At 49.4% G+C, this 25,231-nt stretch overlaps 1 protein-coding gene across 1 annotated transcript in view; it reads left to right on the plus strand.

The window, feature by feature from the left end:
* LMF1 (lipase maturation factor 1) overlaps window positions 1-17,749 on the plus strand; it is a 103,610-nt gene extending 85,861 nt beyond the window's left edge. Inside the window, exons 6-10 of the mRNA XM_087815746.1 lie at window positions 13,067-13,250; window positions 13,620-13,773; window positions 13,985-14,168; window positions 15,443-15,555; window positions 16,076-17,749. Of these exons, the coding sequence (XP_087671872.1) occupies window positions 13,067-13,250; window positions 13,620-13,773; window positions 13,985-14,168; window positions 15,443-15,555; window positions 16,076-16,250 (810 nt within the window). The 3' untranslated portion in view covers window positions 16,251-17,749. The remainder of the gene's footprint in view (window positions 1-13,066; window positions 13,251-13,619; window positions 13,774-13,984; window positions 14,169-15,442; window positions 15,556-16,075) is intronic.
* Window positions 17,750-25,231: the final 7,482 nt, after the last annotated feature.

Here is a 25,231-nt window from a genome sequence, read left to right on the forward strand (position 1 = left end):
TGTGTCGCTTGAGTGGCCCAGGCTTGTGTCTACCACAGCGTCAGGCAGGGCCAGGCTGGAAACACCAGGGCTGCAGGGATGTGGAACTCTCTCTGGTGCTTATGTGGGGCTGGGGGATGGCTGGTTGTTTTTTCCAACTCTTTTTCAAAAGTTGAAGAAGACCCCAGGCGGGTCCCATCCCTGCCTGTGCTGGGCAGCTGTACCCCCTCCCCTGGGGGTCTGTTGCTCACTGAGGGCCCTGGTCAAGTCTGCCCAGTATTGGCCACCACCAAACCAGCTTATTTACGATGGGCAGGTGGAATTGTGGATCGTCAGGGATAGCCTGGGTTGTCTGTCCCCAGGAAGGCTCAGATTACAGCTAGCAAGATGACAGGGTCCCAAATCAAAGCCGGGGAAAGCCCCCTGGAGCCTCTGTAGCATCACCAATTGCAGGAGCCCTGGTGACATCTCAGGGCTGATTGTTCATACCACTGGCGTGTGGCCCTCACATGTCTGAAGTGGACAGTGGACCCCTAGAAGCACCAAGAGTCCCCCTGGTGGCACTTTTTCTTGTTTTAAATGGAAAATAACTGATTTGGAAAATAAAAAGGGAAGGCAACCCATCATGTGCCCACTGATAGTCCCATGGAATTTTCCTATTACAGGTGACACTCAGTATTGTCCTGTGTTAGCTTCAGGTGAACGGCATGATGGTTAGACATTTATATAATTTATGAAGCGCTTCCCCAATAAGTCTAATACCCGCCTGGCGCCATACAGCATTACTGACTATAGTCCCCAAGCTGTACTTCACACCCTGGCAACTATTCTGTAACTACCAGTTTTTACATCTTAATCCCTTCACCTTTTTCATCCAGTCCCCCAACCCCTCCCATCTGGCAACTACCAGCTTGTTTTCTGTATCTGTGAGTCTGTTTCTCTTGTTTTTTCATTTGTTTTGGGGTTTTTTAGATTCCACATGTAGTAAAACCGTACAGTGTTTGTCTTTTCTGGTTAGCTCATTTCACTTAGCATAATATCCTCTATGTCTATCAATGTTGATGTAAATGGTAAGGTTTCATTCTTTTTTATTTTAATATGGTTTTATTGATTTTTAGGGGGAGAGGAAGGGAGAGGGATGTGAGATAGAAACATCGATGAGAGAGAAACATCATCAGTCATCTGCCTCCTGCATGCCCCCTACTGGGGATCGAGCCTACAACCCGTGCATGTGCTCTGACCTCGAACCATGACCTCTTGGTTCCTAGGTCAGTGCTCAACCACTGAGCCACACCAGCCAGGCAATTTCATTGTTTTCTATGACCAAGTAATATTCCATTGTATATATGGACCACATCTTTATCCACTCATCTATTGATGGACCACGTAGGTTGCTTCTATATCTTGGCTATTGTAAATAATCCTGCAATGAACATAGGATTTGTATATCTTTTTGAATTAGTATTTTAGATTTCTTTGTATACCCAGAAACGGAATTGCTCGGTCATAAGGTAGCTCTTTTCAATTTATTGAGGAACCTCCATACTGTTTTCCACAGTGGCTGCACCAGTTTATAATCCCACCAAGTGTATGAGGGTTTCCTTTTCTCCAAATCCTCATCAAAACTGTTGTTGATTTATTGATGGCAGCCTTTCTGACAGGTGTGAGGTGATATCTCACTGTGGTCTTAATTTGCATTTCTCTGATGATTAGTGACACTGAGCATCTTCTCATTTGGCTGTTGGCCATCTGTATGTCCTCTTTGGGGAAATGTCCGTTTGCATCCTCTTCCCATTTTTTAATTGGATTATTTGGTTTTTGGGTGTTAAGTTGGGTGAATTCTTTATAAATTTTGGATATTAACTCCTTATCAGAAGTATCATTGGCCAGTATCTTCTCCCATTTGGTGGATTGTGTTTTCATTTTGTTGATGGTTTCCTTTGCTTTGCAAAACTTTTTAGTTTGATGTAGTCTCTTTTATTTGTTTGTTTGTTTCCCTTCCCCTAGGAGATATGTAAAAAAAAAAAAATTACTAAGAGCAATGTCAAAGTTTACTGCCTAAGCTTTCTTCTAGGAGTTTTATGGTTTCAGGTCTTACACTTAAGTCTTTAATTCATTCTGAGTTCATTCTTGCATATTGTGTAAGAAAGAGGTCTAGTTTTATTTTTTTCCATGTATCTGTTCGGTTTTCACAACACTATTTCTTGAAGAGGCTGTCTTTACCCATTGTATATTCTTGCCTCCTTTGTCATAGAGTAATTAACCATATATGTGTGGGTTTATTTCTGGGCTCTCTATTCTGTTCCATTGATTTGTGTGTGTGTGGGGGGGGGGAGTTATGCCAGTACCATGCCGTTTTGCTAATTATATAGCTTTGTAGCATAGTTTGATATTAGGTAACATTATGCCTCCAACTTTGTTCTTGTGTCTCTTGTTCCATATAAATTATTGGATTATTTGTCTAGTTCTGTTAAAATGCCATTGGCATTTTGATAGGGATTGCACTGAATCTACAGATTGCTTTGGGTAGTATGGCCATTTTAACGATGTTAATTCTTCCTATGCATGAGCATGATACATGCTTCCATTTATTTGTATCTTCTTTATTTTCTTTCTTCAGTGTCTTATAATTTTTCAAGTAGAGGTCTTACCTCCTTGTTCAGATTTATTCCTGGAACTTTGTTGATGCAATTGGTATTGTTTTCTTAGTTTCTCTTTCTGATAGTTTGCTATTGGAGCATAAAAATGCAACCCAACTCTGGCCAGTTTTGCTCAGTGATTAGAGCATCAGCCCACAGTCTGAAGGGTCCCAGGTTCGATTCTGGCCGGGGCATGTACCTTGGTTGCAGTCTCAATCCCTGGCCCCAGTCAGGGCACTGTGCGGGAGGCAACCAATCAGTATGTGTGCCTCCACCCCCACCCCCCATTCTACTCTCTCTAAAAAAATCAATAGAAAAAATATCCTCAGATGAAGATTAACCAAAAAAATTTAAAAATAAAAATGCAAAGGATTTCTGAATATTAATTTTGTATCCTACTAGTTTGCTGAATTCATTTATCAGTTCTAGTAGGTTTTTTGGTGGAGTCTTTAGGGTTCTTCATATACAATATTATGTCATCTGCAAATAATGACAGTTTTACTTCCTCCTTTCCAATTTGGGTTCCGCCTTCTTGTCGGATTCCTGTGGCTGGGACTCCAGTACTATGTTGAATAAGAGTGGTGAGAGTGGACATTCCTGTCTCACTCCTGATCTTAAGGGGAATGCTTTCAGTTTTTCCCCGTTGAGTATGATGTTAGCTGTGGATTTGTCATACACGGCCCTTATTTTATTGAGGTATGACCCCACTATTCTCACTTTACTGAGAATTTTTATCGTAAATGGATGCTGGATTTTGTCAAATGCTTTTTCTGCATCTATTGATAGGATAATGCAACTTTTATTCATTTTGTTTATGTGGTTTATCACATTAATTGATTTGTGGATATTGAACCAACCTTGCCTCCCAGGAATAAATCCCACTTGTTCATGTTATATGATCTTTTTAATGTATTGCTGAATTCAGTTCGCTCATATTTTGTTGAGGATTTTTACGTACGTGTTAATTAAGGATATTGGCTTATAATTTTCTTTCTTTGTAATGCTTTTGTCTTGTTTTGAAATCAGGGTAATGCTGATTTGGTCTGGTCTCATAAAATAAGCTTGGAAGCCTTCTCTCCTCTTGAATTTTTTGGACTAGTTTGAGAAGGATAGGTATTAGTCCTCTGAATGTTCAGTAAAATACACTTGTGAAGCCATTCAGCCCAGGACTTTTGTTTGTTGGGAGTTTTTTAATTAATGGCTCAATTTCATTTGTAGTTGTCAGTCTGTCCAGATTTTCACTTTCGTCTTGGAAGATTGTATATTTCTAGGAATTTATTGATTTCTTCCAGATTTGTTGGCATATAATTGTCTGTAGTATTTTCTTATAATCCTTTGTGTTTCTGTGGTGTCAGTTGTCACTTCTCCTCTTTCATTTCTGATTTTATTTATTTGGGTCCTCTCTTTTTTTCTTGAGTCTTGTTAAAGGTTTTTTTTATTTTCTTTATCTTTTCAAAGAACCAGCTCTTGGTTTCAGTAAACTTTTGTACTTTTTTAGACTCTATTTCATAATTTGCTCTGATCTTTATTATTTCCTTCCTTCAACTCACTTTGGGCTTTTTTTGTTGTTGTTTTTCTAGTTCCTTTAGTTGTAAAGTTAGAGTGTGCATTTGAGATTTTTCTTGTTTTTTGAGATAGGCCTGTAATGCTGTGATTTCCCTGCTTTTGCTGTGTGCCATAGATTTGGGGTCATTGTGTTTTCATTTTTATTTGTCTCAAGGTATCTTTTTCTTTCTTTCTTAACCTCATTGTTAACCCATTCATTGTTTAATAGCATGTTTTTTTAGCCTCCATGTGTTTGTGTGTTTTCAGTTTTCTAGAAATTGATTTCTAGTTTCATACCATTGTGGTCAGAGAAGATACTTGATATGATTTCAGTCTTTTAAAATTTATTGAGACTTGTCTTGTGGCCTAACATGTGGTCTGTCCTGGAAAATGTTTCATGTGCACTTGAAAAGAATGTATGTTCTGCTGCTTTGGGCTTGAAGTACTCTAAAATATCAATTAAATCCATCTGGTCTAATGTGTCACTTAAGGCTGCTGTTTCCTTGTTGATTTTCTGTCTGGATGATCTATCCATTGATGTCAATGGGGTGTTAAAGTCCCTACTATCCCTGTATTACTGGCAATCTCTCCTTTATGTCCTTCAATATTTGCTTATATATTTAGGCGCTCCTATGTTGGGTACATAAATGTTTACAAGGGTTATATCCTCTTGTTGGATTAATCTCTTTATCATTATGTAATGTCCTTCTTTGTCTCCTATTATAGCCTTTGTTTTAAAGTCTCTTTTGTCTGATACAAGTATTGCTACCCCAGCTTATTATTTTATTTATATATATATATTTCAGAGAGAGGAAGGGAGAGGGAGAGAGAGAGATAGAAACATCAGTGATGAGAGAGTCATTGATCGGCTGCCTCCTGCATGCCCCCGACTGGAGGCCAAGCCTGCAACCTGGGCATGTGCCCCAACCAGGAATCGAACCGCAACCTCCTGGATCCCAGGCCAATGCCCAACTGCTGATCCATGCCCAGCTTTTGTTTTCATTTGCATGAAATATCCTTTTCCATCTCTTTACTTTCAGTCTGTGTGTCTTTCTATCAGAAATGGGTCTCTAGTAGACAGCATGTGTATGTATCTTGTTTTCTTACTCATTCAGCCACCCTATGTCTGTTGAAAAATCAGCTGATAGTCCTATGGGAACTTCCTTGTAGGTATACAACTGCTTTTCCCTTGCTGCTTTTAAGATTCTCTCTTTGTCTTTAACCTTTGCCATTTTTATTATGATGTGTCTGGGTGTGGGCCTCTTTAGGTTCATCTTGTTTGGGACTCGCTGTGCTTCCTGGACTTGCATGTCTATTTCCTTGACCAGCTTAGGGAAGGTTTTCATCATTATTTCTTCAAACAGGTTTTCAATCCCTTGCTCTCATTTGGGTGTTTTCTGCTACCTTGTCTTCTGGATCACTGATTCAGTTTTTTGCTTCATCTAATCTGCTGTTGATTCCTTCTAGCGTGTTCTTCATTTCTGACTGGTTCTTTTTTATGATTTCTGTGCCATTTCTTGTTTCCTCTTTGTCGAAGGTCTCCCTGGCATCATTTCTTCTTCCGCTAAATTCATTGAGTGTTCCCTTAATCACTGCTTTGAACTCTGTATCTGGTAATTTGCTTGCCTCCATTTCATATACTCCTTCTTCTGAAGTTTTCTCCTCTTCTTTGATGTGGGACATGTTTCTTTGTCTCTTCATTTTGACTGCCTCCCTGTGTTTTTTTCTAGGTAGTAGGTGTCCCTTGTGTAGGTTGTGTGCTCCCTCCTGTTGTAGTTGAGCCTTGATTTCTATTGGCACATCAGTGGGTGGGGTTGACTCTCAGGCTAACTGGCTGTGAGGACTGACCACAACCACAGTGTAGGAGCTGCTACGCGGAGATTGACCCTTCAGAGTGGGATTCGCCCCAGTGGGACTCTGGTGCCTGCCAAGACCATCCGTTGGGTATTCCATTTGTAGGACTCATGTGTGGTCTGAAGCCAGCCACTGAGTGTGTTCATTCTGGGACCTCTTGCGGAAGAGGCTCTGGTGCTGGCCGATGTCAACGTTGCCTGTGCTTGTCCCAGGGCCTCATGGTAGGAACTACAAAGCGATCTGCGGTTGATAGCTACCTGTGTTGGGTTCGAAGGGTGTGGGAAAGGCCACACTGCAACCGAGGCCAGCTGTCACCAGTGCTGAGCCTGGAGCCACTCAGCAAGAGACGCAGGACACACTGAGGCCAGCCACCACCTTCCTGGGGCTTTAAAAATGTCTAGGACAGTTTTTAAGAAAGTCCGTGGTGAGGATTCCTGCCACAAAAGTGCCCAGCTCTATGATCACAGCTTACACAGACAGCATTCTATGTGGATATTTCACTTGCCATTATAATCTTTGCAGCCATTGTTTTCAACAACCATAACTGTCATACACAAACTTTTTAAATAAATAGTCAATTATCTTTAGAAGAAATTTAAAAGACCTTTTTCAGATATTTAGTATTAATCCACATATCCATCATTTTCGACACTCTGCTTTCCTCTGCACAGACCCAAGTCTCCACAGGAGTCATGTTCCTTCTGCTGGAAGAATGTTCTGTTTGTTTTTTAATGTGTCATCGTGGAGGCCACTGATAGATGTCTTTACTGCAACCACTGTCTCTAAGGGTTTTTTGTAGCTGTGATGCTGCAGCTCGATGGCGTTTTCTTTTGAAGAGGACGTATCTGTCATTTTTGCCCAAATCCTGTCCTCTGTCCTGGTTTGTTGTGCAACTTCCCCTCTGGCTGCTTCTACATTTTTCTGTTTTCACTGGTTTTCAGCAATTTGACTTGTGCTGTGTGTGAATTTCTTTGCATTTGTCCTGCTTATGATTTCTTAGGCTTCTTTCACCTGTGCATTTATAGTTTTCATCAGAGTAGGAGGATTGGGGGATATGATTTCTTCATTATTGTTTCTGCCCCCCTTCCTTTCTGGGGTGTAGACCACACGTTTTAGAACAGACTGTGGTGTCCCCCAGGTCCCTGAGGGGCTGCTCGGCTCAGGCGCACTCTGTGCTTCAGCTGAGAGAAAGTTCTGATCCACTAACTTTTTCTCTGCGCCAGTTTTGTCCAAAACCTCTCAGTAGATTCTCCATTTCATATATTACCTTTAAAAATCTCGAATCAACCCCAGCCAGGTGGCTCAGTTGGTTGGAGTCTCGTCCCACACACCAGAAACATTGCGGGTTTGATTCCTGGTCAGGGTACATGCGTAGTTGTGGGTTTGATCCCCCAGTCAGGCGTGTACAGGAGGCAACTGATCAATGTTTCTCACCTCGATGTTTCTCTCAAAAAGAAAAATTTCAAATTACCGCTTGGTTCTTCATCATTTTCCTCTCTCCTAGTTATGACCATGTTTTCTTTCCAATTCTTTAAGTTATTCACGGTAGCCGTTTTACCATTCCCGTCTGCACCTCCAGGTCACCTCCTGCTCCTGGTTCCGTTTCTGTGAGCTGTCCTTTCCTCCTGGCTGCGGCCTGGTTGGATACTGGCCACTGTGTTGTGGTGTTGAATTCTCCCCTCACAAGCAGTTGATTTACTTGCAAATCAGTTTTGTCATCTCGAAACTTGTCTTCAAATCTTCCGAGTGGGTCTGAAACAGCCTCCGCTGTGGGCTCACTCAGCCCTGCTTGTGGGACGCGCTGGGATTTCTGCCGCATGCGTGCCTTTCCACGCGGTCTCTCCACGCGGGTTCAGCAGACCTCCGAGGCCTCCCGCACCTGTGCGAGCCGGGTACCCCGTACCACACAGGTACCGCGCCTCCCGGGAGCGCGCCCTCCCCGGCCTGCGGAGGCGCCTGTGTGCCTGTGAGCACGTGGTTGGCAGAGTCAACAGGACGCGGCTTCCTGCAGCTCCTGGTGTGTGTGCTGCCTTCCATGTGGCGAGCACCAGCCCCTCCACCTGCCCAGCGTCAAGTTCTGTCCTCCTGGGGCCCCTCCCTGTGTGACTCCGCTAATGGCCTCCACACAGTGCGCTGAGGCCATCACGGTCTGTTTGTCTCCCTTCTCTCTTGAGCCAAGAGTCCTGCAGGGCCATAGCCACGTGTCACACAACAGTTGCTTCATCTCTTTTGTTCAATATCCAGTTGTTTGCATTGGCAGTGAAGGTTCTAGTACTACTTCCTCCCTCTTAGCCTGAAGCAGGTTTCACCTGGTGGAGTTTTAACCCTGAAAACTGTCATCCCTGGAATGTGAAGTCAGAGCAAGGAGGTGGAACAGGACGGCATGCGCTTGGGCCCTGCTTCTGGGGATCGTAGATGGAGGCGGCGCACATGGCTCCTGGGAGCCCGTGGCGCGGCCCAGACTTCAGAAAGCAACCCATCTGCCCAGGGCAGCCTGTCAGCTGAGGCCTGGGGACCCTGACGAGCCAGTAGGAGCTGGCAGGAGAGACTGCCAGCCCAGAGCAGGTACAGGGTAGGCCAGTTTTTTGGCATAGGGTTTGTAACATCATAGAGAATAAGAAATAATTATTTTTGGGCTCAGAGCCAGGAAAACTAGCTTTCCAGATTAATCCAGGGAGAGCTGTGAATCCACCGTCTCTCATGTCACACATCATAAAACTCCGCTGTGACCCATAAAAATGACATGACCCATCAAAAGCTTGGCTCCTCCCTCAGACCCTCATTAGGCCATCGTCTGAGACGGCGTGTTCCTCCCTATTGCTGGGATCAAGACCTGCTTTAATTAAAATTCAGAAATTAAGGGGCTGGGGCATCAGCCTCATTTTGCTCAGCCTTGGAGAAGAGCTGAGGTGACTGGTGCTGGGCCACACAGAGATGGCACGTCCCTGCTGCCATCCAAGGAGGATGCACCCTTGGTGGAGGTGGGGCAGTCTGTCACCCCTGCATCTGTCATCTCACCTACTTCCTTAGCTGCTCCCTCTCTCCACGTGTTTCTGCAGTAACAGCACCAGACTGGGCCATCTGCCCTCCAGAATTCATAGACACGCCGGTCAACTTACCTGGATGGGGAGGTGGTAGCTCTGCCTGTTTAGTGACTGCTGGCTTGTTATGGCCTTCTTTCAGAAATGTGTTCACTTGTTTAGGTATGTGGATACATTTACACGCTGAACTTCATGAAATTCCCTGTTTATTGGCTCTTACTTTGTCTTTTCCCCAAAGTTCCTTCTGAAGTGTCCATCCGGCCATTCTCCTCATGTGACAGATGCCTGCACTCGGGTTCTCTGATTCTGCTCCTGTCTGTCTGTCCCTTGTTTTGTGTGTGGGTTGCTGGCCTACTGCGGCTCCGCCTCTGGCTCCAGGCTCCTGTTTCCTCTTTTCTGAGGCCCAGACTTGAGGCAGCTTATCCCCCTGCAAACACTTTAACTGTGTCCACCGTGGACCCGCCCTCAATTCCCGGCACCCCTGACCCCGTTCCCTCCACAGCCCAGTCATTCCAGATCCTGATCCCCTGACCCCCTGATCCTTCCTGGTTGCTCCAGCTCCTCCGCTGCTCCTAGAAGGCATGGCCACCTTCCTAGTCCTTGGGACTCACTCTAGGCCTAGCCTGGATTGGCTTCATGCCTTCCTCTCCTCCTGGGCTGGTTCCTGGGCCTGAGAGGGAGCCGGCCAGATTGATTCCATACTGAGTCCCCACAAGGAGAGATGGGCTCCGAACCTTACTTCACACCGCACATGGAAATCTAACTGAAATGGGTCAGAGCTGCAGTTGGCTGGGTGGCTCAGTTGGTTGAAGCGTCCCATATACCAAAAGGCTGTGGGATGGATTCCTGGTCAGGGCAAACACCTAGGTTGCAGGTTTCATCCCATCAGGGTGTGTAGGGAGGGCAACCAATCGATGTTTCTCTCTCTCTCTCTTTTTCAAATCAAACATTTTCTGGGGTAAGGATTAAAAAAATTGGATCAGAGCTCCACATACAAATCTTTTAGAAGATCTTTATAACCTGGGGGTAGAAAAAAATTCTTAGATGGGACACAAAAGCACTAACTGTAAAGTTTTTTTTTAAATGATAACTTGGACTTCACAAAAAAGCAAAGTTTCACCTTTTCCAAAGACACCATAACGAAAGTAAAAGGGCAGGCCACCAGCTGGCAGAAAATAACCACAATATGCGCATATCAGACAAGGACTCTTACAACCCAAGGAATCAGCCAATTATTTGTTTTTTAAATGGGAAGAAACTGAACAAGTGCTTCACCGAGAACAGGTGAAGTCCAGCAAGCACAGGAAGAGACCCTCAAGGTCGCTGCTGACAGGAAGCGCCAGGTCAAACCAGCAGGCTTCTGCTCATAGACCCAGACGGAGGGCTAGGGGTGGCAGACTGCCCCATAATCCCGAACAAGTCAAATCTCCGTGTAAATGTTCATGTGGCCTTGTACTACTACATGCGGTAGTCAAGACCTGGGTGCACCAGCACAATAGGACAGGTACCCATCTCTGTGGGCTGTGGGGTGCTCTGAGGCCCAGGAGTGCGTGTCTCAGAACCCAGAGCTGAGCCAGGGGAACCAGCACCAAGTTCTAGAACAGGCAGGATAACGGACACAACAGAAGTCCGTTCAGAGGTTGCAGGGTTGGGGATAGGGGGTTGACACAAACAGGCAGCAGGAAACTTTCGGGGGTGGAAGTTTGGATTTTGTGATTTACGTGGGAATAAATGTGTCAAAAGCTATGAAGTATATATGCTAAAAATGGGTGCATTTTTTTCTTTCATATCAATAAAATTGACTTAAAAAGTAAGAGTAAAGCCCAGCTGGGTGTGGCTCAGCGGTTGAGCATTTACCTAGGATCCAGGCGATTGGGGTTCGATTCCCAGTCAGGGCACATTCCTGGGTTGCAGGCTCGATCCCCAGTCGGAGGCGTGCAGGAGGCAGCCGATCAATGACTCTCTCATCATTGATGTTTCTCTCTCTCTCTCCTTTCCTCTCTATTGATTTCAGAAAGATATATTAAAAAAAAAAAAAATGTAAGAGTAAAGACCCCGTAACCATGTCACATCAATTCCTCTGTGTGCTGCTCCTGATCCTTCTCTGGCACCGTTTCCTCTGTGAGATGTTTATTGCGGTCATGTAACTCCTCCTCTGCCCTCAGCCATCACTGTCTGTGTCCTGTGACCCTGTATTTCAAGGACATCAGTTGGTCCCCAGTGAGCTCAAATCCAGGGGCCTGGCCTGGGGGCATCCCTGGTGGGGCAGGGCCTCCAGTCAGCACATTCACACCTGCACTTAAAGGAGCCACTGCCCTTGTGTCTGGGCTTTCCAGAGGTTTGGGGGGTCCCAGGCTGCACCCTAACTCACAGGTCAGTGGAGCCTAAGGCCTCTCCACCTCCCAGCCTGTGCTCCCCTGTGGTCATTTGGAGCCCTCCTCACTGAGGAAGCTCTATGCTCAGCAGGCCCTGTGGGTCCCTGGGGGCTTGGAGACGAGAGGCCTCTGTCCAGGGCACATGAGTAGGGCATGAACCCAGAACCCTCCCCTCCCCAAAAGTGAAGACCATTCACTCCCTGCTACCCGCCACCCAACAGCAGGGCATCAGGCCAGAGGTGTCCTCTTCAAGTCTCTACGGCAGCTGACAGTGGGCACTTGCCAGAAGGCACTTCCCGAAGTTCTGACTGGGAGGCAGCTCCAGGATGCCATCCTGAGACAGGCTGGGGGTGTGGGAAGTTCCCGTGCTGTCAATACCTGTCCATTCATGACCTTAGTTCTTACAGCCACGAGTCTCAGTCCCTCTGGGGGTGGCTCTGATTGGAAAGCCTCTGCGGGTCACTGAGTTAGCACCATGCCACAGAGATGAGCCCAGTGGGTCCAGGACACAGGGCAGCCTCACCTTCCTGGCCACCATTTTAGTGGGATTTAGGGGGCATGCCAGTTCCTCACCAGGCGCATTGGAGCTTCCTGGACCTTGTGTCATCTAGGCTCACTCCAGACCCTGCACCAGAAGCAGCTGCGGCAACTCATGGCCTCTGAGGAGGAGCAGTGACCAGCCTCTCAGACAGCCGCCCGGCAGACAGCCCTGGTCTGGCCCTGTTCTTGTGGCCACTGTGAAAGTACAGGAAGTTGGGCTCCATCTAAGCCGCATCCAAGGGTAGCTCAGGACACACGGGACCCTAGGAACCTGCCATGACCATCCCAGAGGGTGTCCAGGCCCAGGGGACAGCCCTGTGCCTGGTCATCAGGGTGTGGAGGGCAGGGCAGCAGACAGATAGGTGAGTGCACCGGTTTTCCCCAACCCTGATAGGGAGAGCTGCAGACCCCTCCCGCCTCCCACATGCCCCAGGCACCGTCCTCGACTTCAGGGGACATTGGACTCTAGATGCCCCCACTTATGGTGGGAGAGCCCCTCCCTGGGGAGGGGCACACTGCAGGTTCCTACCCCCGGCTTGTATTGGTTAATAATCACCATAACAACTGCCCCAAACACAAACTACAGCATCAAAGAACACAAGTTTGTTATCTCACAGTCCTATAAGCCAGGAATCTGGGTGGCTAAGCTGCAACCTCAAGTAAAGCCTCAGAGGCTGGAATTGTGTCAGCGGGCTGGGCCCTCGCTAGAGGCTCTGGGAAGAATGTGCCTTCAAGGTCATTCAGGGCATGGTCATCCTTGCGGCAAAGGTCTAGGAAGGCCAGGTGTGTGGCCTATGGCAGGGAGCAGGGCCAAGACGATGGCCTCCTACTACCCTGGTCCCTTGGGAAACAGCACAGGCACCCACGTGTGCTTCTAGAAAGACACTGGAACTCCTCCGCCCCAGCACCTCTGGGTATGGAATCTGCGAGTCACTGCTGTTTCTGGATCCTGGTGGAGTGGGTGGAGCACAGGCAGCTAAAAGGGACAGCCAGGCTACTACCAGCATGAGCACCCCAAGCCCCAAGTTTTAGGCGTGACAACTGTCCTCGGCCTCTGCTCAGCCTGGGGCTGAGACACTGCTCCGTCCCTCAGGTGGCCCTCATCATCAGTGGGAACCTGAGCTTCCTGAACTGGCTGACCATCGTGCCCAGCATCGCCTGCTTCGATGACGCCACCGTGGGGTTCTTATTTCCCTCTGGGCCTGGCAGCCTCAAGGACCAAGTCCTGAAGATGCAGGAGGAGGAAGCCCGGGAGGCCCGGCCTACACCGACATATGGTGGGTGGACACCTGGGAACATGGACAGCCCTTTATTCGCAGGCCCAGGATAGCTGGTCCCTAGAGGTGCTGGCCCATTCTTATCGAGTGACAGCCAGGCCCACCCCATGAGGCCAGTTATCATGACTCGGTTTCTACATCAGCCTCAGAAGGTGTCCTTGGCTGGGGGAGATGGGGGCTGTGGGCAGAGGCCCCTTCCCAGGCTCCCAGGCGGGGGGCTAGCGGCCCCACCCTCAGCTTCTGTGAGCCCAGAGGAGCTGGAGGGCCAGCTGAGGGGAGGGGGATGGGGACAGCCTCAGCTCCTCCCCATGGTTGGGGCCCCGGCCTGGGGTGCAGGAGCTTACCCACTCTCACTCTCTCCGGGCCCAGGCTGCATGGTGCGGCAGGCAGCCAACCTGGCACTGGGCATCCTGGTCGCCTGGCTCAGCATCCCCGTGGTCCTCAACTTGCTGAGCTCCAAGCAGGTCATGAACAGCTCCTTCAACCCCCTCAGAATTGTCAACACATATGGAGCCTTTGGAAGGTACCATGCATCCCTGGGGGTTCCCATCTCGCTGCCCCTCTGGCCTGGCTGTGGTCTCTCCTCTCCCTCCCCCAGGGCCAGCCCCCACCTGCTCCTGCTCTACCCACAGCCACAGCTCCAGCCTCACCCTAGTCTACTCAGGGTAGAGAGGCACAGCCACCGCCCGCAGTTCTCCAGAGCCCAGCCTGCCCTGACTTGGTCTCCCCAACAGCATCACCAAGGAGCGAACAGAGATCATCCTGCAGGGCACAGCCAGCCCCAACGCCAGCGCGCCAGACACTGTGTGGGAGGACTACGAGTTCAAGTGCAAGCCAGGCGACCTGAGGAGACGGCCATGCCTCATCTCCCCCTACCACCACCGCCTCGACTGGCTCATGTGGTTTGCGGCCTTCCAGGTAAGGGCCCTCTCCTCCTCCTGTACCACCATCCCCCTGCAACCCTGCATGTCCCGGTGCTCACAGTGGACTCGGGCTCAGGTCACTCCAGCATCCCCAAGGTTGTGGTGCCCTCAATGGGGATACCTGGGGCCCTGGTATCCCCTGCAACAAGTGCTGGTGGGGAAGGCAGGTGGGGGTGAGATCAGACCCCACTGGAAACAATGTCATAGCCCACACAACATGCAGCCATGGGTGCCCGTGCAGCCCCCACTCTGACCAGCCTTCCACGACCCACCTGGGCCCTTGAGGACACGGGAGGTCAGGCTGGACTCTGGTGTTAGGCGTTAACTGTGGAGTTTCATCTGGTCCCAACCCCAGCCCTCGAGGCAGAAGTCACTCCACTGCTCAGGCACCTGAGACTGGGGCCTGGATCTGAGGCCAGCCAGTGACATATACAACATGCTCCCAGGCTCCCGCCCCCCAGGGGCTGGGTCTTGCTCCTTGAGTAGCCTGGGCCCAGGCAAACATCTGGCTCTGCGGGGTTCCAAGGCCAGTCTTTCCCTGTGCTCCACTGCACACATGGCTCTGCCTCCGGACAGCAGTGGTTCCCCTCAGGTACGGGTCCCCAGAGGCCTCCCTCAGACACCCTTACACAGGGACCATGTGCCACAGCCAGCTTCTCAAAGTGCCTCCACCACAAATGACAAGACAGGCGTGACTGATGCCAGGGAAGCTGACCTCCACAGAGCGTTAGCTCAGGCCAGAGAAAGCCTGGAGGTGCCGCATCTCCCGCTGACCCATCTCGCCCATGGTGACAACCTCAGGAAGGCTTTGTCCCTTGCCTGAGAGGCTCCCAGGTGACAAAGCCAAGAGGTGAGCTGGAACGCCCGGGCCCTGTGCCTGCTGCATCTGAGTTACCGGAGGACAGGACAGTGGGGTAGGGGACCCAGCACCCGAATGAACAATTCAGACATCTGGCCGATGGATCAGAACAGAAGCTGGCAGCCCCTCTGGAGCAGAGCCTAAACCAAAGCAATGGGCATGGGCCCCCGGGGCAGCCCACTGACCACACTTCAGGCACATCCAGGACAACAGCCTGATATAGGGAGTGACCAGGCAGGGCCCTCTGGAGGGAGGGAATGAGCAGAGAGCACGCCCTCTCCTGAGGGTTCTTGGGGGCCACACCCCACAGTTCCTGCCCGAAATAGGGCTCAGACTGGTGGCCTCGTCCTGTGGGCGCCCAGTGCCAACCTGGGGGCAGAGCCCAAGTACCCTCCTCTTCTTGCCCCCAGACCTACGAGCACCACGAGTGGGTCATCCACCTGGCGGGCAGGCTCCTGGCCAATGATGCCGAGATTCTGTCCCTGCTGGCCCTTAACCCATTTGCGGACAGGGCCCCTCCCAGGTAAGATTCTTCTCCCAGACGGGACCCCCCCCCAACAGGGGCCTCAGCTGCCTCTCAGGGCTACTCCTCCAAATGCAGCTAGTGCTCTGGAGGCCAGACCCCCACTCCCTGGACATGCGCCGGGTACAAAGGTCCACGGGTCCTCAGGCGACCCCCTTTCAGCACCACTCACCTCCTGAAAGGACACCGGGACTTCTGGGGTAGGGGTTGGGCCTCCTAAAGTGAGGCCTGTCCTTCTGTCCTGGTGGGCTCTGGAAGCTGTCACCAAGAGCTCAGCCTTCCTTGAGGCTACACACCACAGGTCTCCTTTTCTGGAGCCCTGCCTGCCCCTCCAGCATCTGATCCATGGCCTGGCAGTGATGGGAGCTACTCATGGGCCCCTCTGTCTTCCCTGGGCAACCTGTCCCCACCAAGGAGCGCCTGAACAGACACACGGCCCCTCTGAATGCAAACCTGAGACGCTGAGCCCCGGGGCCCCCTGAGAGGCTGCTGCTCTGGGCTGACGCACCCCTCCCTGCAGGTGGGTCAGGGCGGAGCACTACAAGTACAAGTTCAGCCGCCCTGGGGGCCTGCATGCCGCAGATGGCAAGTGGTGGATCCGGAAGAGGATCGGCCCCTACTTCCCCCCACTCAGCCTTCCGGACCTGAAGGACTACTTTAAGTCACGGGAGTGGCCGTACCCAGAACCAAAATAGAGGGGCCCAGGACCTGTGCGCTGAGAAATAAAGTGGGAAGGTATTGCTACCCCTGCACCGCCGCCTGCACCCAGCATCCAGGAAAGCAAGCCGGGGGGGCATGGGGGTCTGCTGGAGTCTGGGTGGCCATCTGTGCTTTCCTCATTTCCCACAATGGGACCCAGGCAACTCAGCCCTCTGCTCTACCTCACCCCTGGACATCTGCCTCATCACCGGACTCCCCAGACACGGGTGTCTCAAGGAGCCCTGGTTGATCCCGGACCACTAGCACCTACTACACTGAGCCTCAGTTCCTACCACTGGTCATGGCCTGGCCAGGGGGGTCCTTGGCACCTGGGGTGCTGGTCCACAGCCAGGCCCTTACCCTCCAGCAGCCAAGCCCGTTGTATACCTGGCATGGCTGTGAGGAAGCCCTTACTCCCTGCCTCTCCTCTGCACCCACGGGCTTGGCTCCCACCACATCCAGGACAGGGACTCGGGAGAAGCCAAGGCTCCCAATCCCCCACTCATGTTCACCCCCTCAGAACCGCCGCAAACCCTACACACACCCCTCCACCTGGCCTGGGCCCTGCTCTCCTCCCCAGTGACCAGCCATTTGTCCCCTCTTGAGCACAGTGTGTCCTCATGCTCCTCTGTGACCACGTGTCCTCCCCCTCAGTCACACACCATGGAGCCTCCTGCTCCCTGACCTGCGGGTGAGGGGACAGCAGAGTGGTCAGCCCCAGCCTGGGTGCTGGGGTGGAAGGGGTCCCCACGGTGACAGTTTTGAGGCCCAGTTGTTAGAAGTTAAAGTAGATTAATTCTGTTTTGCTTGGCAATCCTTGGGCCCCACTGCAGAGAACTGGGTGCAGCCCAGAAGCTTCACTGGAGTGTGAGTGAGCAGGGAGGGTTCTGCCAGGAAATAAGCCAGCACCCGGCGGTGCCGCCCCGCCTGCCCAGCCAGGCTGAGGGACCCTGGGCAGTTGGATCCAGCCCCACCCAGGGGACAGCGGCCAGGGGGTGCCAGGCTACCCTCCCTTCTCCCTGGCCTGGCAAATGCTGGTGGGGGTGGCCACCCATCCCTTCCTCTTGCCCCACCCCCAACAGCCCAGGGCACCTGGCCATACTGTGGAGAGCCCCGGAGAGGTGGTTCAGGCCAAGAGGCTGGGACGAGGTGGGTACAAGTGCAGGTCTGTGTGGAGCAGCCCCCTACCCGCCTGGGGGGCCAGCCCAGGTGCCAACAGAAAGGCCGTGTTCCTGCTCACAGGGAAACAGGCGCCCTGTGTCTGTAGCAGGACAGACAGGGCCTCAGACAAGGAGCCTGGAGCCAGCAAGTCTGCCTGCGGCAGCCAACCACCAGCCACTGCCTGGGCAGCCCTTCCTGGGGGGCCGCCCTGGGAGCTCTGCCAATGGGTGGGGGCACCAGGGGGCCTGAGGAGACCCTGCACCTTGGCTCCGGTGGTGTTCCACACCCCTTGCCCAGAACCTCGGGTGTCCTCCCTGCCAGGAGTCATGGTGGCTCCCCACACACACACACCCACACCCCCAACCCTTTTCACACACACCCAGGGCTCGCTGCCACCTGGGGCTGGACAGGGGAGGCCCCTGTGACCCAGGACTGCTGACTGTGGACTCCTCTCTGGGCCTTTATCCAGCCATGCCCCCCAAGCCTCCAGGACACCCTAAGCCTCTCCTCCTTCCAGAGGCTCGTGTGTCCCCCGATGCCCACCAGTCTTTCAGCAGCCTCTGGAGCCTCTCCTGAAGCCACTCCCTCCCATCAAAGGGGGTCCCACTGAACGCTTCCTTCACTCACAACCCTCTTACAGCCCCACCTCCCTGAGTGTGAACCTAAGGTCACAGCCCATCTCCCCAGCCACACCCCCATCCCTTCCATTCCTCACACCCACCAGCAGGTCAGGCCTTGGGGACCCACTCTGCCTTCTCTGGACCCCAGGCTGCTCCGGATTTTGCTCTAGGGTGATGGGGATCTAGTCCTGGCCCCCCAGTGCCAAGTGGCACCCGATACAGGTCTTCTGGGTAAACCGTCCACCTAATGACAGAAAAAGGCTCTGCCTGACACTGCCCTCTCTCCAGCTCATGAAAATCTGCTGTTTCTGATTCATCCCAAGAGACACTTCTAGAGGGGAGAGGGTGTTCAGGGACATGAGGCAGGGGGCATTAGCCCACCTTCTCTCCAGACAGCTGAGCCTGAGAGAATGGGGCACATTCTTCCGCCCTCGCTCTCCCCTCCCAAAACCGTCCACCTGGGGTTGAGGGGCCTGTGAGATCTCTCTTACCCACCTGATAGGGACACACAGCACCTGCTGGAAACTGAATGTGCATCAGACTCAGGTGAACATGCTAGAGTTGCCACAGGAAGGACCACCTGCGCCCCTGCCTCCTCCCAGGGATGTGAGACTTGGTACTCTAGACACCAAGATACCATCCACCAGACAGTGGCTGTGCTCAGATGACCCAGGGCCTGGCTTTTGGCCCCATCCAGAGCAGCAGGCTTAGCCAGGGGCCTTGTCCAGGGAGAACTCACACCCTGCCTCCCCCTTGCTCTAGCCAACAGGCGAGGGGCAAAGGGCAGAGCTCCCATTGCACGTGAGGCAGGATGTGTGTGAGCCTTCATCAAGCCAAAGGGGTCCTTGGGGTCTTATTTGCTGAGATGGTTTTCCACTCAAAGTGCATTTTTGGCACCTGCTAAGGCCAAGCACATGCTCCTCTCAGCCACGCTCAGATGAGACATTCATCCTCAGGGATTCAGTTCCAACACCACTAGGTAAGGCAGAACTCAATATATCAGCAAATCAGCCCTTAAAACTGCTAAAGTAATCAACAAAATTGTGAACCTTTAGCTTAACTGACAGAGAAGATGCAAATAACTAAAATTTTTTGAAAGGGCATCACTGCCGGCCTTACAGAAATAAAAATATAACAGTACTATAAACAAGTATATGCCAACAAACTAGGTAACCTAGATGAAATGGACAAATTCCTAAACACAAACTACTAAAAGTGACTCAGGAAGAAGTAGAAATTTTGAAAGGATCTGTAACAAGTAAAGAGAGTGAATCAGGCATCAAAAACCTCCCAACAGCCCAGCTGGGCGTGGCTCAGTGGTTGAACATCAACCTAGGATCCAGGTGATCGGGGTTCGATTCCCGGTCAGGGCACATGCCCGGGTTGCAGGCTCGATCCCCAGTTGGGGGCGTGCAGGAGGCAGCCGATCAATGACTTTCTCGTCATTGATGTTTCTATAGCTCTCTCTCCCTCTCCCTGAAATCAATAAAGATACATTTTTTTAAAAAAAACCTCCCAACAGAGAAAAAGATACTGGGCCAGAAGGCTTCATTACTGAACTCTCTCAGTTTAAAGAATTAATACCAATCCTTCTCACACTCTTCCAAAAACATACAAGAGGAGGGAACACCTAGCTCATCCTGTGAGGCGTGCATTACCCTGATGACTCCAGACAAAGACCAGTATCCTTTGTGAATATAGATGCAAAAATTCTCGAAAGGACTAGCAGAACAAATCCAACAACATATTAAAAGGGTCATACACCATGACGCAGGCGGGTTCTCCTGGGAATGTCAGAGCGGTTCAACATGAGATCAGTTGACGCAATACACCGCGTTAACAGAACGCAGAGGGGGGAGCCACACGACCACCTCGATGGATGCAAAAGCATTTGACAAGATCCAATACCTTTCACAATAAAAATCACTCCAAAAACTAGGAATAGAAGGGAACTTCCTCGACATAAAAGGCATTTATGAAAAACCCACAGCTAACATCATACTCAACGGCGAAAGACTGAAAACTTTTCCCCTAAGAACAGGACCAAGACAAGGATGCCTGTTTTTACCACTGCTGCTCACCAGAAGTAAAACACTATTCACAGGTGACATGATCCTATATACAGTCCTTACTGCTTAACAATGGGGACAATTTCTGAGAAATGAGTCATTAGGCAGTTTTGTTGTTACATGGACATCTTAGAGCGCACTTACACAAACCTGATGGCACAGCCTGCTGCCCCTGGGCTACAAGCCTGTATAGCATGTTAGTGTACAAAGCGACCAGAGATTAAATCAAGCTCAGGAGAAAATGATGCAGTCTAGAGACCAGCAAACACAAGATGTATGAGGCATACTGTTGTCCAGATGTATGAGCCAACTTTTTATGTCAAAAGTATACATTCTAAAGTAATGATAAAATGTGTAGTATCGCAAATACATAAACCAAGAAGAGTCGTTTATTATTATCATCAAGTGTTACGTACTTGACATAGTTGTATCTATTCTTTTATATGCCTGTCATCGCAGGTGTGTTTACACAGCATCACCACAAGCACTGAGGACTGAGTTGCACTGTGACATCACCAGGTGGTAGGAATTTTTCAGCTTCATTATAAACTTTCAGGACCACCATTGTATATGTAGTCTATGGTTGACTGAACCGTCATTGTGTAGCACATGACTGTATAGGAAAGTCCAGTGATCCACAAAAACACTGCTGTTGTTAATAAACTAATTCATCAAAGTTGCAGGGTACAAGATTAACACAAAAATCAGACGTGTTTCTATACATCAGCAATGAGCAATCAGAAAAAGAAACTAAGGAAACAATTCCATTCACAACAGCATCCAAAAGAACCAAATACCTAGGAATAAATCTAACCAAGGAGGTGAAAGACCTGTACTCTTAAAAACTATAAAACATGCCCGGCCAGTTGTGGCTCAGCTGTTGAACGTCAACTTGGGATCCAGGCGATCAGGGTTAGATTCCCAGTCAGGGCATATGCCCGGGTTGTGGGCTCGATCAATGACTCATCATTGATGTTTCTATCTCTCTCTCTCCCTCTCCTCTCTCTGAAATCAATAAAGATAGATTAAAAAAACAACTATAAAACATTGCAAAAAGAAATTAAAGACAAACTAAATGGAAAAGCATTTGTGTTCATGGGTTGGATGACTTAATACTCTTAAGATAACAATACTATCCAAAGTGACCCACAAAGTCAATGAAATCTTTAACAAAATTCCAATGGCCTTTTTTTGTAGAAATATAGCAGCCAATCTTCAAATTCATATGGAATTGCAAGAGGCCCCCAAATAATGAAAATTATCTTGAAAACAGAAAGTTGAAGGGCTTACACTTTCAGATTTTAAAACTTAGTACACAGCTACAGTAATCAAAACTGTGGTAGTGGCATAAGGATAGACATATAGACCAATGGAATAGAATGGAGAGCCTAGAAATAAACCCTCACACATACGGTCAAATGATTTCTGACAAGGGTGCCAAGACAATTCAGTGGAGAAAGCAGTCTTTTTAACAAATGATGTTGGGAAGAACAATGGATCTAAACACTAAAGAATTAAGTTGGACCCTTACCTCACACCATATTCAAAAATTAACTCAAAATGGATAAAAGACTAAACATAAGAGCTAACATTATTAAAACTCTTAGGAGAAAAGAGGTAAATCTTCATGACCTTGGATTTGGCAATAAATTTTTAGATATGACACTAAAGGCAGAAGCAACAAAAGAAAAATTAGACTTCATAAAAATTTAAAATTTCTTGGGCATCTAAGAATGTTACAAAGAAAGTGAAAAGACAACCAACAGAACAGGAGAAAATATTTGCAAGTCATATATCTGATAAAATTCTAGTGTCCACAGTATACAAGGAACTCTTACAGCTAAGCAACAAAAAGACAAACACTGCAATATAAAAGGACTTGAATAGACATTTCTCCAAGGAAGATATACAAATGGCCAACAAGCACATGAAAAGATGCTCAACATCCTTAGTCGTTAGGGAGAGGCGCATGAAAACCACAGTGAGTTACCACTTCACACCCACCAGGATGGCTGTAATTTTTTAAATAGTGTGTAACAAGTGCTGGTGAGGACATGGAGAAATTGGAGCCTTTTTACATTGCAGGTGGGAAGGCAAAATGGTGCAGCTACTGTGAAAAAGTCTGGCAGTTCCTCAGAAAGTTAAACAGAATTAGCATACAATCCAGCAATTCCACTTTTCGGTACATATCAAAAAAATTGGGAAGGAAAAACCCAGATGGCGACTAGGTAACAGGTGCACCTGCTGCCTCCCACAACCACATCAAAATTACAACTAAAATACAGAACCACCATCACTCAGAGCCTCCTGAAATCTGGCTGAACAGAAGCCCCACAACCAGGGACCTGAAGAAGCATCAAGACAGGGAGGAGGGGCGGAGACTCGGGTGGATCCGGGCTGGATCAGTGACTCACCGCGGGCCCACACTCAGTGCCGCCGGTTAAACCCAGGAGGGAATCTCTGCGGCAGAGTTTTCCCAGAGAAGGGAGGGGTCCCAGCCCCACAGCAGGCCCCCAGTCCAGGGCTCCAGGCCAGGAAGAGACGCCCCCACAACTCTGGGCTGTGAAACCAGTGGGGACTGTGGCTGAGGGTGGAGGAGGCTGCCGGAGCCCCAGTGGCTCCTCTTAAAGGGCCCGGCGCGGACTCACTCAGACGCCCCCTCTGAGCCCAGCGCAGGGCAGCAGCTGGAAAGGACCTGGGATACTGGAGAGGAACTAACCTGCCTGAGATCTGGGCGAGAGGTGGAGGAGCAGCTTCCTCCCAGGCAGAAGGGCTGGCAGAGGCCATGGCTCCTTTGGCGAGCCTCCCTGCACACAGCCCGCAGGCAGGCGCCATATTTGAATCGCCAGCACCTGACTGGAACCGTTGGCCCCGCCCCGTGATTCCCGGAGGCCCCGCCCCTCCCCACCTGCAGCTCATCCAGGCCACTTCCAGGGGCTTTTCTGTGCAAGTGGCCTCTCTAGCCTCATGCTTAGGACTTCCCTAAAATCTCTCAAGCAGCAACTGCCCCATATGGCTTGATAAGTGGCCCCAGGCCTGGCACTAGCTGCAGCCTGCATTGGCTCATAGCTTGGCCTCTCCTGGACACCTCCAAGCCCAGCACAAGTAGCAGCCAACTACGGTTTGCTGTGTAGCTCATGCTGGGTGGCCCTGGGCAAGGCACTGGCACAGGCTGACTCTGCACCTCCCCAGAGGCCCCAGAGACAGTGCACCTGGTGGTCAGACTCGACCACACTGGATTACAACCCTACCACAGCCACGAGTGAGACACTCAAGGGGCGCACTTGGTGAACACCAAAGCTCCACTGAAGTAAATCCTGCTCCATAGGGGTGTCTCCAGCACAGCAGCTCTTTGGCTGTAGCTACAGCTGCTCCTCACAGCTGATTGGCCTGGGGGTCAGTTCCTCCCAGCAACGACAACAGCAACCAAGGCTCAACTACAACAGGACAGTGCACACAGCCCACACAGGGGAGCACCTAGAAGGCCCAGCTCAGGTGACTGGGGAAGCTGAGCCACTGGACCCTACAGGACACCTACTACACAAAGCCACTCTACAAATTCCAGGAGACTTAGCAGCTCTGCCTAATACACAGAAACAAACACCTAGAAGCAGCCAAAATGCAGAGGCAAAGAAACATGTCACAAAGGAAAGAACAGAAGAAATCTCTAGAAGAGGAACTAAATGAAATAGATCCAAGCAAGCTAACAGATACAGAGTTCAGAATTTTGGTTATAAGGATGTTTAAGCAGATGGGTAGGGAAATAACTGAGAAAATTGATAACATAATAAAGTACCAAATTGAAATGAAGGCTACAGGAACTGAAATGAAGAATAATTTACAGGGAATCAACAGTAGAGTAGAGGATGCTGAGAATCAAATCAGCAATTTGGAACATGAGGAAACAAAAAACACCCAACCAGAAGAGCAAAAAGAAAAAAGAATCCAGAAATATGAAAATAGTATAAGGAGCCTCTGGAACAACTTCAAGAGGCCCAACATGCTTATTATTGGGGTGCCAGAAGGGGAAGAAAGAGACCAAGAAATTGAAAACCTATTTGAAAAAATAATGACAGAAAACTTTTCCTACCTGGGGAAAGAAATCGACTTTCAAGTCTAGGACGTGCAGAGGGTCCCAAAGCAGAGGAACCCAAAGAGGCCCACAGCAAGACACATCATAATTAAAATGCCAAAGGTTAAAGACAAAGAATCTTAAAAGCAGCAAGAGAAAAGCAATTAGTTACCTACAAGGGAGCACCCATAAGACTGTCAGCTGATTTCTCAACAGGAACCTTGCAGGCCAGAAGGGAGTGGCAAGAAATATTCAAAGTGATGAAAAACATGGAACTACAACGAAGATTGCTCTACCCAGCAAAGCTATCATTTAGAATAGAAGGTCAGATAAAGAGCTTCACAGATAAGAAAAAGCTAAAGGAATTCATCAACACCAGACCAGCACTACAGGAAAAGTTGAAGGTCTTCTTTAAGAAGAAGCTAATGAACAAAAGAATCTGATGAACTAAATAGATCCAGAGACACTGACACATGCAACAGACTTTCATATTTCAGAGGAAAGAGGGAAGGGGGGTGGAGGGTGGGAAGAGATTAACCAAAGAAGTTATATGCATATATGCATAACCCATGGACACAGTCAATAACAGGGTGAAGGCCTGGTGATGGGGTGGGAGTGAAGTGGAGGGGGTCAGTTGCAGGGGTATATGGTATACCTGTAATACTCTCAACAATAAAGATAAATTTAAAAAGTGAAAGAAAAAAAAATTGAAAACGGTGACTCAAGCACATACTTGCTCGCAGCAGCATTATTCATAGTAGCCAAAAGTTGGAAACAACCCAAATGTCCACCAACAGATGAATGGATAAACAGAATGCGATCTATCCATGCAATGGATATATTATTCATCCATAAAAAGGAATGAAATACTGACACATGCTACAACGTGGGCAAACCTTGTAAACATTAGACTCAGTAAAAGATGCCAGTCATGAAAGGTCACCTATTATATGATTCCATTTACATGAAATATCTAGAATAGATAAATCCATAAAGATGGAAAGAAGATTGGTGATTGCCAGAGGCTGGGGAAGGGGAGAATGAGGAGTGACTGC

Source organism: Miniopterus natalensis, chromosome 3, assembly GCF_054644295.1.
Source record: "Miniopterus natalensis isolate mMinNat1 chromosome 3, mMinNat1.hap1, whole genome shotgun sequence".
NCBI lineage: Eukaryota > Metazoa > Chordata > Mammalia > Chiroptera > Miniopteridae > Miniopterus > Miniopterus natalensis.